Here is a 15,137-nt window from a genome sequence, read left to right as displayed (position 1 = left end):
TTTAGCAGTGTTCATGGCTGCCCACTGCTCACCAAGGGTGATGGTTAAAAGCAGAGGACACATTTCGTTGTGTGCAATGTGTGCTGTGCGGCAGTGTTTCACAATGACAGTCACTTCACTTTCACATGCGCAACTGGACTGGGATCTGGCGAGTTCAGAGGGCCAAGTCAACACGCCGAAGACTCTTAATTATTCCTCAATATGTCCTTGCAATGTTGGCCACATTAAAGTGCTCCCATTACTTCCATGAAAACGTGGTCAATCCTCCACCAACCATTTACATTTACATTTACTGCATTTATCAGACGCCCTTATCCAGAGCGACTTACAACCAGTAGTTACAGGGACAGTCCCCCCCCTGGAGCAATTTAGGGTTAAGTGTCTTGCTCAGGGACACAATGGTAGTAAGTGGGATTTGAACCTGGGTCTTCTGGTTCATAGGCGAGTGTGTTACCCGCTAGGCTACTACCAACCAGCAATGTTGCTTTTAAAACTTTTCCACAACCAGCATTCATGCTGTCTTTTTATACCGCAGTAGCTCTTAGTGCTCCACAAACACGTCAATAATTCACGGATTACCGGTTTTCTCGCTTGGACCATTGGGAATGCCGTGACTTGCGCGAGTCTGTAAACCAGTTTTCCTGCTTTCAACACGAGCTGCCAATTCACTTGCCGCCAAATTTCCATTCTGACTTCACTTTGCTTGGTAGGGAAGATTTATACCGAAATGTTCATTTCCGCTGTCCGAATTCAACAATTGTACAAAATGTAAAATGTCCACCGAATCCACCTCCATCAGGATCCCAATACCAACACGAACTTTTGAACAACACAGTGGCGGTTTGATCCAGATTGAAACTGAGATTGGATTTGGTTTATACGATCCGATTTCAGAATCCCTCTTTTCGCTTTGAACAGGCCCATTTGATTATTCAAGCCAACCTGTCGTCCGAAATCCCTGGACGCGGTGTTTCACGCGGAGAGACGGAGAAGCGGAGCAGCTCCTGGCCCTTGGCTCGAGGGCCGAACTCACACACAGATACATGCTCCGGTGTCGCCGGCAACATAACACTGCGCCCGTCTGAGCGAACAGACACAGACGTCACCGTCCCCACGCTGCATTTGCATTTGTAAATTCAGGGAAAAAAAAGAGGTGTAGAGATGGCACTGAAACAGGACATTTCGTCTTCTTTCTCAAACAGAACCGTAAGCGGGATTTTGACATAATATTCGTGGACTCACGTGTCATAAACACATTTTTTATTTTTTTTTTACAAAGCAGTAAGTTGGAAATTAATTCTGTTGTGTATATACATATATACCTATATGGGCATCATGTTTGGTGGTAGCCTAGTGGGTAACACACTCGCCAATGAACCAGAAGACCCAGGTTCAAATCCCACTTACTGCCATCGTGTCCCTGAGCAAGACACTTAACCCTGAGTGTCTCCAGGGGGGGACTGTCCCTGTAACTACTGATTGTAAGTCGCGTCTGATAAATGCTGTAAATGTAAAGTATTGTGTAGGTTCTGTCATTTAAACTATTTAAAAAAAAATATATATATATATATATATGTGTGTGTGTATGTATGTATATATATATAAAATATATAAGTGTGTAAATATATATATATAAAAAACTATATATATGTGTGTGTGTGTGTGTATATATATAGTATCTATCTATCTATATAGATAGATAGTTTGAATTGGCTTACTGGTGAAAAAGAGGCTTATCTAGTTATTCATTGCGTTTGTACGTGCGCCGGGCACGGAGGAGTATCGGTTTCAGCGGCCACGCGTGGGTTCCTGTTCCCCGTCAGAAGGAGGGTGTGTGCCTGCTGACGAGCCTGGAAACCCCTCCGAGCCTCTTCCAGCGTCGGGGAGCGGCCGCCGCCAGTCCGTCGCGGCGAAGGGACGCGCCGGATCCACCGCGGAGCGCTTTTTTTTTCTTTTTTTTTTTTTTACTATTGTTCTTTTGTTGTTGTTCGTTATTCCGCGTCGCAAAGTCGCGGCAGATGAAGTGACGTCGGCCGGCCGCCACTAGCGTGAGTAGCCCGCTCTTCTACTTTCACCGGCCGAAAGTCGCCCGAACACAACGACGGGAAGTTGTCGCCTTTTTTTTTTTTTTTTTTTTTTTTTTTTTTGCGGTTCGTCACGTGACAGGAGGAACCTGTTGAATTATTTACTCGAGAAGTTTTCTCTTCCAGCAGGTTCCCCGCTCGTGTTGTTTTTTTTTACCAAATTCTCCACCCCAGTAACGAAAGGTCAGATTTCATAACGCCATCGCATTGTCCCATCAGCCTGGGACAACATCCAAATGTAATTATTACAGTTTGAAACGTTGTACTACAGTCCTACGGGGACCACGGTGAAGTGGGGGCACCGTGTACAGCGCGTCGGACTCTGGGTGAATGTGGGTGACGTCGTGATTGCCTGTGGGCCCCCTTTGGGTGCGGGGCCACGTGCGCCCTGCCACATTGCTGCGCTGATATCCTATCTGAGCAGTAATCTCTCGGGCCGCCGGGACCACGCCGGGCCTATCTGGATTCATCGTCCTTGACATTCGCTGTGCCATCGCTGACCAGGGGGTCCGGCCTGAGATGAATTCTGCCACTTTTTTTTTTTTTTACTTTGGTTTTAAGCAGCTGCGGCCGACGGGACGTTGTGCCGGTGTGGAATTTGGAGATAAGCTGGCCGCACCGTCTGCCGTGTTTATACGCGAGTGTTTGGTCCATCGACGGCGGCGTCGGGCCCTTTGCTGGCCTGTGTAAATATTTGCTCCATGAAAGCATATTTTCCCCCCAGCCCACTGGCAGGACTACAAGGGAGGGGCGACACGCGTGACACAAAGCATTTGTGACACAAAGCAAAAAAAAAACACGTGTTCCTGCACCCGAACGAAAGGCCTAAACGTCCATGAAGTGGGTTTTATGGGTGGGTGTGTGATGAGACGACATGGATGCACGTCCTTCCTGTTGTTTCCAAAGGGTAAATTGAGGCTTTGAGCGCATACTGCATTTATCAGATGGGGCAGTGGTGGCCTAGCGGTTAAGGAAGCGGCCCCGTAATCAGAAGGTTGCCGGTTCGAATCCCGATCTGCCAAGGTGCCACTGAGGTGCCACTGAGCAAAGCACACTGCTCCCCGGGCGCCTGTCATGGCTGCCCACTGCTCACTCAGGGTGATGGGTTAAATGCAGAGGACAAATTTCACTGTGTGCACCGTGTGCTGTGCTGCTGTGTATCACATGTGACAATCACTTCACTTTCATTATCCAGAGCAACTTGCAATCAGTATTTAACAGGGACAGTCTCCCTGGAGCAACTCAGGGTAAAGTGTCTTGCTCAGGGACACAATGGTAGTAAGTGGGATTTGAACCCGGGTCTTCTGGTTCATAGGCGAGTGTGTTACCCACTAGGCTACTAGTGCCTACTGCTTTTGTGATAAAGTTCAGAGAAATTAGTGGCACTGTATTGGTGAGCGACTATGTGAGTTCCTCTTTGTGTGATACTGTAATATTAATAGAAGGGGGCATTTTTACCCTTTACTTTCTTACAATGTGCTCATTTTTCTGCCGAGACAGACGGGGGGGACCATCATGGCACTGTTCAAACTGCAGAATGTTGAAGACTTCTATGAAATTGGAGACGTTTTGGGCAGGTTAGTGGCGGTGAAGCTGATGCATGCTTATTGCACGTGTCGATATCCGGCGGTAACCCCGAATTCTCTCCTGTGTAACGCTTGGCAGTGGGCACTACGGGCAGGTGTGTGCGGTGCGTGAGAGGGCCACCGGCGCGCGCTGGGCCGGAAAGTTCCTCAAGCTGCGGCGCAGTGCCAGCAGTCGGCTGGGTCTGGAGAGGAAATCTGTGGAGAAAGAAGTGGAGATCCTGCAGGCTCTGCCACACTGCAACATCATGGCCCTCAAGGATGTTTTTGAAAGCCGGGCTGAAGTGGTCCTCATCGTGGAGCTGTGAGTCGGTGTGGGTGTGGTTGACTTCATAAAAATATGTATTTTAGAGCATTTTTTTTACCTTTATATCCAAAAATGACACCCATTTTTATGGGATTTCCCATTAGCATATTGTTTTTACTTTACAGTGCCTGTAATAAATGTATATTGAATCATTATTTATAGTCATATGTATTTCTCCCTGACCAGAGAAAGCTGTTTGTTAGGGCTTGAGCAACTCCCATGACATCCACAGCATGAATTGGAATATTACATAAGCGATTAAGGGGTTCGCGTGGTCAGTAAACAGGATGGGTGTGGTCCGGGAGTTCATTTTCCACCGAGGAACACCTGTTACGGCCTAATGTGTAAAACAGACAACGGAACTACAAACAGATGCACTATTTCCATCTTTTGTGCACTAGGCTATGTGTCTATTACTATTTAGTGCAAATTACTGGTTTTCTCAATTGTTCAGTTGTGCAACAATTACATTTTTTAAGCATTGAGCCTTAAAAAAAAAAAAAAAAACCTCCAATGAAGCCCGTCTCGTACCTTTTTTGTGTGGAGTTTGCATGCGCTCCACGAGGTTCTCCGGTTTCCTTCCGCCTTCCATGTGCACTAGGTAAATTGGCAGCTGTAACTTGTCCATGGGTGGAATTAGGAGATGGAGGTAATAGCTAGCGATCGGGTGAGCAAGAGCTGTTCCTGATGACGAACTGCGTGTTACATGGAACTGTGCATGTTAAAAAAATATTTTACTTATATTATTTACTTTACTTATTATGGCAATTATCAGTTGTCCTTATCCAGACACAGGGACAGTCCCCCCAGGCACAGGCTTCTACCACCCTCTATAAACACTGCAAGCATGTGGCTCCAATGTTTGAGTGCCTTAATGCCAAATGGCGTGTCTCCATTATGAAAATAATGTAAATGCACACACAAACGATACATAATGATGCATAATGAATTGACCCTAAAACTCCCTGACTGTCCGTCTCCATCTTTATGATGGGATTGTTTCTGGCTAGGATGAATTTTGCAATTATTGGTCAGAGCCATGTAAACTAAACTCTGCCTCTGTCTTTGACTTTTGTCTCTACACAGCATAGGTGGTGGTGAGCTTTTTGACTTTGTTGCAGAGAAGGAAAATCTCTCTGAGGGTGAAGCCATTGAGTTCATGAAGCAGATTCTTGAAGCGGTGAGCTTCATGCACAGCAAGAAAATTGCACATTTTGACCTTAAGGTGAGTAAAAGAACTGTCTTTAAACAGATTGTGCTGTGCATGACTGTCTCATGGTTGCATACATATAACACTCTTATACAGCTGCAATATATGACTATGCTGTTATGCTGCTGACTTTACTTAAAAAATACACCTGGTGTGTTCAATGAATAGGAATCCACATTTTGCACACTGTGAAAAGTGGAAGTCAGTAGAACTAGGGGCAGTGGTGACCTAGCGGCAAAGGAAGCATTCTCGTAACCAAAGTGTTCCGGTCACACTGCTTTTCATGGCTGCCCTGTACTCACTATGGGTGATTGGTTTAATCGCAGATGACACATTTCAATCTGTGCACCTTATGCTGTGTATTGCAATGACAATGACTTTTACACATTTTTTTTTACTCCCTTTACAATTCATTCGTGTAGCCGGAGAACATGATGCTTTTGGATAAGGAGGTGTCACACCCCCACATCAAGATCATTGACTTTGGCCTGGCTCATTGTTTTATACAAGGCAAAGAATACAAAAGCTTAAGTGGCACCCCACAGTACATTGGTAAGTGTGCTAAGTGCGTGTGAGTGTGTATATTTGCCCTTTGAGCACTGGTGGTTAAGCACAGGATGTGAAGCTTAGGGGTAGTGAGAGTCTAGTGTAGTGTGAGTGGTGGCGAAAGTAATCTGTAACCACTAAATATTTCCTACAATTTAGTTCATTCAACAGCAAAACTCCAATTCAGTTAACCAATATCTTAATACATTAAGCCATATATTTTCTACTATATTTTTTTAGCCGTGTGTTTAAGTAACTGGTGTTGTGTTGTAACTTCCTCTCAGCTCCTGAGGTGATCAACTATGAGCCCCTGAGTGTAGCGTCGGATATGTGGTAAGTCTCACTTTAAGACTCATGATTGTGCTCATAATTGTCACAGACTGAGGAAATACAGACTTAGTTTAAGTGTCATTTAAATTTTTGATGCACTTTCTATGCATTTTGCTAGTGCATTGTCCACTTTTATGTCACTTTTTATGTGCAGATGTTTCCATACCTGTTTTTGTTATTATATGTATATTAGGGTTGAACATTGAGGTGAAAATAAACATTTTCATAATGTGATTTAGCTTGCATTAGTATGAACATGATACATATTACCTCATATCAAAGCATGCTAGGACAGTTTGAGTCCATGTGAGGCGCAGATCCATGTGTCCTTCATCATATTTGCCTCTTCCTGTTTGTGTTGGAGATAATTCACTACTTGATGATGTTCATGTCACTATTTGCATGAATCACAAATATGATCTAAAGGTTTTTTGCCACCTCACACCAATTGGACATTATGTTGTGCAAATTTAGTCTAAACCAGAAAGTTTTTTCGAAAATAACCCAGGAGGACCAAGCCGTTGTGGTCCTGTAGGCACAAACAATGCTGAGCCCTGCATGGAAATACCATTACATACCATTTTAATTATCATAGGTACAATGGGCATCGCTTAATATTCCCAAACAGTTGATTTGCCCCAAATATTGGGTTTGCCACCAATATTTCCATTGACCAAAAAAGGAAATGGCTACACAGGCCTTTATTGCTCATGGGTAAGAAATATTAAATCTGACACAAAACTAGAAGTTAGGTGTGTGTGCTCAAGGTCTAATCGCCTGGTAGCTGTCACAAATAGTTTTGAGCTGTTGAGTCGTTAATGGGCACAAGAGCCCATCAGTCATCTTATACTGTCCATCCTTATCTTTCTTTTACATGCATTGTTCATGTGGCATGCAGACAAACCTCTGTGCGGCTTCAACAAGACCAAGGTCTTTGCGCAGCCTTGGAACGTGCTGTGTGAAAAGTGACAAACATATGCAAAAGGCAACAAATATGTGTAGAGCAAAGAACAGTGAAAAATTTATAAAATATGATACTTGATTAGTCCCACAAGTGGGAAATTTACATTGTCAACAAAAAATCAATAGCTGAGATGTGGGTTTTCCTTTTAATTAACTTCTCATCTTTATATAACTAAATTGCAGTAGTTGCAGGATACTATTTAATATGGTTTGGATGTGCTTTAGTAATTATTGTTCAATGTTTTTTTTCCAGGAGTATTGGGGTGATCACCTACATACTGTAAGTTATCAAAATCGAATAATTTCCATAAAATGGATCAAAATTAATATATTCTGTTTTGCATGTGAATATAAATGTAATGCAGTTTAACAGAGCAATGAAATCCCCAAATTAGCATTTATGATATATTGCAACATTGACCTGTATCATCCTGTTATTTTTTTATACCACAACTAATTTCCATGGTCTGCAAAATGCTAATAAAAATACAATGCATATTTTATTCACAACACAATTTGCTAATTTGACTATTTGAAAGTCATTTGAATACCGTTAGCACAGAATTTGATGGCAGTAGTATATTTTTGTTAATGCGCAGCGGTGACCTAGTGGGTTAACAAGAGGACTAATTCCCGAACACATTTCACCGTGTGCTGTGCTGTGTATCCAATTGACAATTACACTTCTCTTCATTATATCTTTCCTTGGTACACCTCTGAAGACATTTTGATACATCGTAATACATCGTAGTTGGTGTAAGGCTTATGTAACAGTGTAAATTTGCTGTCCCCGATTAATTTCTAAACAGCTGGCAACAACAATGAATACACCCCTAAATGCAAATGTGTCAATATGATATAATATAACATATAAGAAAATGTTTAGTTGGTAACATAATTGAGCAAAACCATCTTTATAAAATGTTTATAAAGTGAAGTGATTGTCATTGTGATACACTGCAGCACAGCACATGGTGCACACAGTGAAACCTCCAATGTATCCTCTGCATTTAACCCATTTCCCTTGGTGAGCAGTTTGGCAGCCATGACAGGCACCCAGGGAGCAGTGTGTGGGGACGGTACTTTGCTCAGTGGCACCTCGGTGGCACCTTGGCGGATCGGGATTCGAACCGGCAGCATTCTGATTACTTCCTTAACCGCTAGGCCCCCACTGCCCCACCAGGCCACCACTGCCCTCATTGGTATCTTTTTAAGTGAACATAGACAGAGGTTCACCAACCTGCAAAAAACGGCATCTACTCTTGAGCAGGTTTCAGGCATGAGCCATCATTCCTCTCCCAAAACTCCAGCAACTGGTCTCCTCGGGTCGCAGATATATTTATGTAGTGGTCAACATGGCCCTGCCCCAACTTTTGTGTTATGTTCTATGTATTGGTTTTCTGTGTCCTGCTCTGAATAAATATGGGATTATGAGATTGCAAATCATGCAGCAAATTATGAGATTGCAAAACATGCAGCAAATAATAAGAAATGTTTGCGCTGTGTTAGGTTACTTTATGGTAGTTAAAGATCTTATGCAGAATGCTGATGGCAGGTTTTGTGTAACCCCCTACAGATTAAGTGGAATGTCTCCCTTTCAAGGAGACACAGATGAAGAGACACTAAGAAATATAGTTAGTATGAACTATGAATTTGAAGACCGCTACTTTAGTGATACCAGTGCAGTGGCCAAAGACTTTATTCAGAATCTTCTCGTCAAAGACCCAAGGTAAGCAGACGGGTTGGGGGAACTAAATCACTAAAATGAATCCATCCATTATTCTGTGTCCCATGTTTTTGCACTTTATGCAGCCTGGTTTGTTTGTTGGCGCTCATGTGAATTAATGTCAGCATGCAACTTTGTTTAAATGTTACATGCAGCGCCTCGTTTCCGGAGAAACGTTGTTTCGTTTCACTATGTACTGTCTAACATGCATGTAGCTGTACTAACAGTAAAGCTCAACTTGACTTTGAACTTGAACTGTGTGTGGGTGATGTCAAATGTCTTTGTGGTTGCTTTACAGTGGGAGATTGACAGCAGAAGAATGCCTAGTCCATCCCTGGATTAAGGTGAGACATCATTGTAAGCTTCTGTAGAAACATTTGGTTAAATGGGGTTCTCTTTGATTCTCTGGTTCAAATTTTCCCTCGTCCTCTATTTCAGCCATTGACACGTAATGATGCAGCCAGCAGGAATCGCTCTTCCATCAACATGAAGAACTTCAAGAAGTTTAATGCCAGGAGGAAGTGGAAGGTGAGCTGTCTCCAGAACTCACGGTGAAAATGAGTGCAACCAGTCTGCCATCTGTTGATCAAGCTTTGCACTGCAGCACAGGTCATACTGTTTACTCTCATTTGTGAAGTACAGGAGGTCACATTACAGAACATTAAGTTTGTGTGAACTAGGTTTACATTTTTCAGGATGTGATTTTACTGTCACATGGTTTTTCCGTACTGAATTGCATTCACATACTTGGTATTAAAGGCTTTTTGTAGAGTTACATCTATAAATGTAGTGAAAACGTGAAAGTGATTGTGAAACACAGCACACGGTGCAAACAATGAAATGTGTCCTATGCTTTAAACCATCACCCTTGGTGAGCAGTGGGCGCCCGGGGAGCAGTATGTGGGGACGATGCTTTGCTCAGTGGTACCTTGGCATCCTTCTGATCACGGGCCCATTTCCTTACCTGCTAGGTCAACCACTGCCCCCGTTGTGGTTTGTACTTAGCAGAATTGCTGCTGGCTAGTCTCAAACCTAAATCGAGCTGTGGTGCTTTGGTTAGAAAGTGACAGTGATGGATGGGATAGTGGCTAAAAAAGGCTACAGACAGTAACTGGACACATTTTGAGACTGCACATTTGTTTCAACAATGCAGCTGGTGAGTGTTCTATGTATATGTATTTGCTGATCAGTCCTAACATTAACATTTTGTCCTTGAACTCTTGTGGACATGTGACCATCAGAACAAGGTCAGTGTAGTAATTGAAACCCTTTCCTAGATCAAGCCTACTCAAAAGACCTACTCAATATTAGACAGATTACATTATTTTATTAATTAAATACATTTTAATAAATGTTGTTTAAATGTCATTCTTGTTATTTAAATCTGTCCCACCCCAGATGTCTTACAACATGGTCTGGGCCTGCAACAGGCTTTGTCGCATGCAGCTACTATGCAAGTCGGATACCCAAGAAGATAGCGACCTGGTAAGGGCAATGCCAAATTTGTGACCATTTAAATCAGTGTGGCACAGGGCCTAACTGGTGCATTTGCTGCAACAACAGAGAAAATGTGAAAGTGACCAGGAAGACACAGAGACAAAGCCTGCATCCCTCATCCGGCGAAGATTGAGCAGCAACTCCTAAAGAGGACACAAGAGGGCATCATCTCACCAGAAAGAGCCATCAACACAGTGGAGAGCTGCACCTCCGCTGCCAAGAGTTCTCCTGCTGTGCCTCCCTTTGATACAGAAGCCCAACACGTGTTGGTTCTGTTTGCCAATGTTGGTGATGTTATGATGTTACAATAGCTTTACAATATGATTGTAGAAGCAATTTTCAGCAAGCTATAATGTTATCATTATATATTTAGGATAGGATAAACCTGGTGTGGTATTTTTGACAGTTTGCAGCACATCATTTAGTTTTTTTTCTCACTATGTTTTAGTATTTATTCAAAAAAGTTACTTGATGGACTTTCAAGTATTGCTCACAGTCACCAGTTGTATTACATTAGAACAATAGAATAGCAGACAGCATTTCGTACTGAAATATGTTTTTTTCTTGTTGAACATTTTCTGCACTGAAAGTAAAAGCTGAACTTAACAAGGAAATGTAGCATAATTCTGAATACTGTTAATAGTAAATCTCTAACATGCAGGTCTTTTTTGTGTGGATGTTTTTAATGGGGGGTGGGGGGGGGTGTAATTGAAATGAATTAATTTAGTCTGTTTTAGGCTGGGGTCTTATCATTACTCTTTTTTTCCCCCCAAATAAAAAGTTTGTAAAGGACTAAAATAACAGTACTCACTCATGAGTTTCTTCTCTTTTTTTAAAAAAAATGTGTTTGCTTTCCATATAGTCATTGCAGTGTAATAAAGGTTTTTATAGATTCTGAATTTGTGTCTCTGGTTTTAAGATGTTTCTTTTTTAATTACATGTTGGTCTTGTCCAAAGTGGGGACTTCTTTTAAAACAGAAACCTTATTTTAAATATATATGTTTTAAAAGAAATGTGAAAGGATTCATTTTCTAGAGAGTGGAAACTATTCCTCTTTACAAATAAATAAATAAATCTTTCCCCCTGCTAAAATAAAACTAATCCTCACGCTGAACAATCCAAAGGTGTCTTGTTTATTGTTTTCAGATGATATGCCTCACAAACGTTAACAAACTTTAATTTCTATTTAGTTGAACCATGTGCAGATAAATAATGAATAAACTATGAATACATAATGTTCAGATGGGTTATGTTTTGTCCCAGATTCATGAAGTGTGGCATTTTGAACAACAATCAGAAACGTTGTTTACAGATTATGTAAAAACATTTCTTCAGTATAAGCAGGGAGCCAGCGCGTACCCAGCGGGTGCTGTGTCGGATGCTGAAAAAAATGCTTACGTTGACGATTACTTTCAGAAACGGTATCCGTCTGAAAACTGAAAAAAATATGCTCAAACCCTGCAAGGAGAAGCATAAACAAACTTCTTCTGAATTCACTTTGGGGGAGGTTTTCAATGAGGGACCTCCCATTTACAGAGATGGTGAAAAGACCATTCTTTTGCATTTGTTTGAAATGTTTGAATGACATTTTGCGTTTGTCTCGGACGAAGTGGTATTGGTTCAGTGGCGCTATGCAGGCGTTTATGGTGCTCAAATTTGTGACATTAAGGTATTCCTAGGAGTGTTTACAACGGCTCATGCACGCCTAGAATTATACTCTGTGATGAGAAATTGGGAGACATTTACATTTACAGCATTTGTCAGACGCCCTTATCCAGAGCGACTTACAGTCAGTAGTTACAGGGACAGTTCCCCCCTGGAACAACTTAGGGTTAAGTGTCTTGCTCAGGGACACAATGGTAGTAAGTGGGGTTTGAACCCAGGTCTTCATGACGCTCCTCTACGGTTTTTGATACAAGATGAGTTTGAGAGATGTTACAGGTAATTATGTAAATAACCCTTTTCTTTTTTTCATCAATATGCCTGTAACACTTGTATATATGCTTTATTTCTATTTGCATGTGTGTGCTTTTTTTCAATATGCCTTTAACATTTTATATATATGATTGGTTCTATTATTTGTACATGTGTGATTTTTCAATATGTCTGTAACATTTTGTATATTTACAAAAGGTTTTGTTTCTATTATACGTTTGTGTTTTTTTCTTCAATAAAATTCTCCTGTATAGTGAGTGGACCGTCAATTTCTAAGAAAACATTTTTTGTGAAAAAATGCCAACCGTCTAATTTCTACAACGATTGAAAACACAGTCTACATTTACGACTGCTGGCAACCTCTTTATGACGAATTGTTAAAAATCTGAAAATTTATAGAAGGGATCCCGGACATTTTAACTGATGACCAACTCTTGCCAACAACTAAAGCATCGCTATTTATTATTGACAATTATTGGACGTTGCTACCAGTAATAAGCAGGTTGAAAAAGTGTTTACACAATATGTGCACCACCGAAACCTCAGCGCCCTCTATATGGTTTAGAATTAGGTTTTTCAGGGGAAATCCAGCAGGACAATCAGTTTAAACAATTAGGTAATACTTTTCAAAAACCCTAAAGACAAAAATCAAATCGATGTGTTAGCAAGACAAATGTATCCTGGTAATACCAATTTGTTTAAAAAAACTCTACTGAAAAGCCCTTCGGTTACCTCATGATCGATTATAAATCAAGAACTCCTGACACATTTAGTCTCAGAATCGATCTGCTTTCAGAGTATCCGGCAGTCTATGTTCAGAAAAAAAAGAGTTTAGACGCTAGCATGTCTAACCTGCCGCTTCTAAAACTCTTACTTAAAGCTAAGACGTCTCATTTTACAAGGATCTTCAAATGAGTTCATTCTAACCTTGTGCGAAGTGGCTTTAAACGTGGCTTGAACGTGCAATATAAACAGATGGAAAAGGAAAAAAAAGCTATAAAATTCATAGCCGATAAAAAAAATTTACGTATTAAGGAAGAAACGTGATCAATCAAGAGAACAGGTTTTTGCCTCTGTTAAGCATTGCCGTTCCCTTGATAAGCAGTCTAAACGCATCGAGACAGAGGGGCTAATGGAGTATGCTGAAAAAATGTATTTGGTCCCCCAGCGACAGCTGGACAGCTTAAAAAACAATGGAGCACCCGCATCTCTAAGACAACACGTGGAAAACGATTTGGACACATCAATAAAAACCATTTTGGATAGGACTGATTTGGGGGACTAAGAAAAAGTTCAACTATACACGTCGCTGCTGCAGAGGTATATATCATTGGTTATGCAGGGTGATCTCGAGACTAAAACAATAAGGCTTAGCCTACCACAGGCATCTGAAAACATACAGACAACACCCACACAAGCTGCAACAGTTAATGAGGTTTTACAAAATGTACCACAGAGAAGTAAAAGGAATGTCTGGTATATATTACAAACAAAATGATGAAATCGCAGGGGGTTGCTTCGTGGAGTAGAGAGGGTGAATTTGTTTTCAATGGAGCGGTCATTCCAGGATCCCACACATTTTCGATTTGGTTAAGGGGGTCACCACCCCTCAAATGATGAATCCTCATAGGAGACCCCAGGGTTGGCGCAAATTTCTGAGTGCTATAGCCACGTTGAACACTCCTCTTTCTACGGTTCTAAAGAGACGTGTAAAAGACAAAATAAATTCTTTTAAAAATAAAAATAACAAGAGTTTTACTACCCACGATGCTGATTCAGAACCCCCCATGTTTTCATTGCCGCAATTTAGATACAAGCGTGTAGCTACAATTTTAAACAATAATCTGTATATAGGCTTGTTTTTTAACATGTTTGAACACGTAATGATAATAAAGGTGTTTTTAAACATATTATAATTCTAGGCATGCGGACATAGTTTTTTTTACAAATAACGAGACCATTTTATCAGTTTTAGTCAAGTCATTGGAATATTTACATAAAACATCTTCATTGCTCAAACCCTTTGACATGTGGTAAAGAAAGAATACACAGTGTTCTCCGCATGTAACCCGTGATAAATCCTGAACTTGTTTATTTGAAAATCGTATGTAGTTTTTAGAAATTCATAAACGTTTGACGGAAACATCTTGTTGTCTGGTTTGTTTCCAAAACTGTCAAAAAAACTACCGACATGGTCTTCAGTTATGTACTCTGCTAACCAGTGTTCACCCGGTTGGTCTGAACTGTGTGTGTTGATTATCACAGATGCTGGTAGGGTTAGCACAGGTCTTTTGGGTAAATGATCGGACGGTAGAACGGCTAGAAAATAGTTGTTCTGGAGATTTTGTCCATAATATTTGATAGTTGAACGGTATTCATGGCTTCAGTAGTGGTCCACAAGAATCTGTCTGCGAATTAACAGTGTTTCGAAGTGGTTGTCTAAAACGTGTTTCCAACCTGATTAATTAATTATTACATTCTTGGTGAATATAAGGACCGTTTTAGAAGAGCTTAGCTGTTTGTTGTGATGCTTTTTTGGAGAATGCCACTTCAACATGGCTACTGACCCTCAGGTGGCGAGATGCTGTCTGTTGCTGAGCAGTTCCTGGAACAGAAGATACACTCCACAGATGAGCGGAAGGAAAGAACATAAAATATGGATGCAGGTCAAAATAAAAATGATTTGGTGCCAAAGAGAAATTCAACGTCACAATCATCAGTGCATATAGACAGGCTTTGGATGACATGCTTGGCATACTAAAGGACATCAGGTATCAAGGATTGTTGTTTTCTATTCTAAACATTACTTATCTCATTACTTTTATTTTTATCATTTAATTTTTCATGACCCTGGCCTGTGTATTATCAACAGCGCACCGGTGGACATGAACAGTCGTGAAATTATGCTCAAGATCATCAATTCTGCCATCAACACAAAGGCTCTGAGCCGCTGGTC

At 41.2% G+C, this 15,137-nt stretch overlaps 1 protein-coding gene across 3 annotated transcripts; it reads left to right on the top strand.

Annotated features, from left to right (window-relative positions):
• Positions 1-1,894: 1,894 nt before the first annotated feature.
• Positions 1,895-11,145, top strand: LOC114790200 (death-associated protein kinase 2-like). 3 transcript variants are annotated; one of them, XR_003749779.1, is made up of 13 exons: positions 1,895-2,048; positions 3,585-3,661; positions 3,750-3,971; positions 5,061-5,199; positions 5,607-5,736; positions 6,015-6,063; positions 7,277-7,303; positions 8,600-8,752; positions 9,048-9,093; positions 9,188-9,277; positions 9,721-9,905; positions 10,148-10,234; positions 10,313-10,349. XR_003749779.1 is itself a non-coding variant. In XM_028980027.1 (12 exons), exons 2-12 carry the CDS (start codon positions 3,622-3,624, stop codon positions 10,391-10,393), a joined length of 1,059 nt encoding a protein of 352 aa, XP_028835860.1. In that variant the 5' UTR covers positions 1,897-2,048; positions 3,585-3,621; the 3' UTR covers positions 10,394-11,145. The 3 variants fall into 3 exon arrangements, 2 of the variants coding, with proteins under 2 accessions (XP_028835860.1, XP_028835859.1); XM_028980027.1 differs by lacking the exon at positions 9,721-9,905 and having other exon boundaries at positions 1,897-2,048; positions 5,066-5,199; positions 10,313-11,145; XM_028980026.1 differs by lacking the exon at positions 9,721-9,905 and having other exon boundaries at positions 1,897-2,048; positions 10,313-11,145.
• The last annotated feature ends 3,992 nt before the right edge of the window (positions 11,146-15,137 follow it).

The sequence above is a fragment of the Denticeps clupeoides genome, chromosome 5 (assembly GCF_900700375.1).
Source record: "Denticeps clupeoides chromosome 5, fDenClu1.1, whole genome shotgun sequence".
In the NCBI taxonomy this organism is placed as follows: domain Eukaryota; kingdom Metazoa; phylum Chordata; class Actinopteri; order Clupeiformes; family Denticipitidae; genus Denticeps; species Denticeps clupeoides.
The sequence above is the reverse complement of the archived record's forward strand: the minus strand, read 5'-3'. Positions and strand labels throughout refer to the sequence as shown.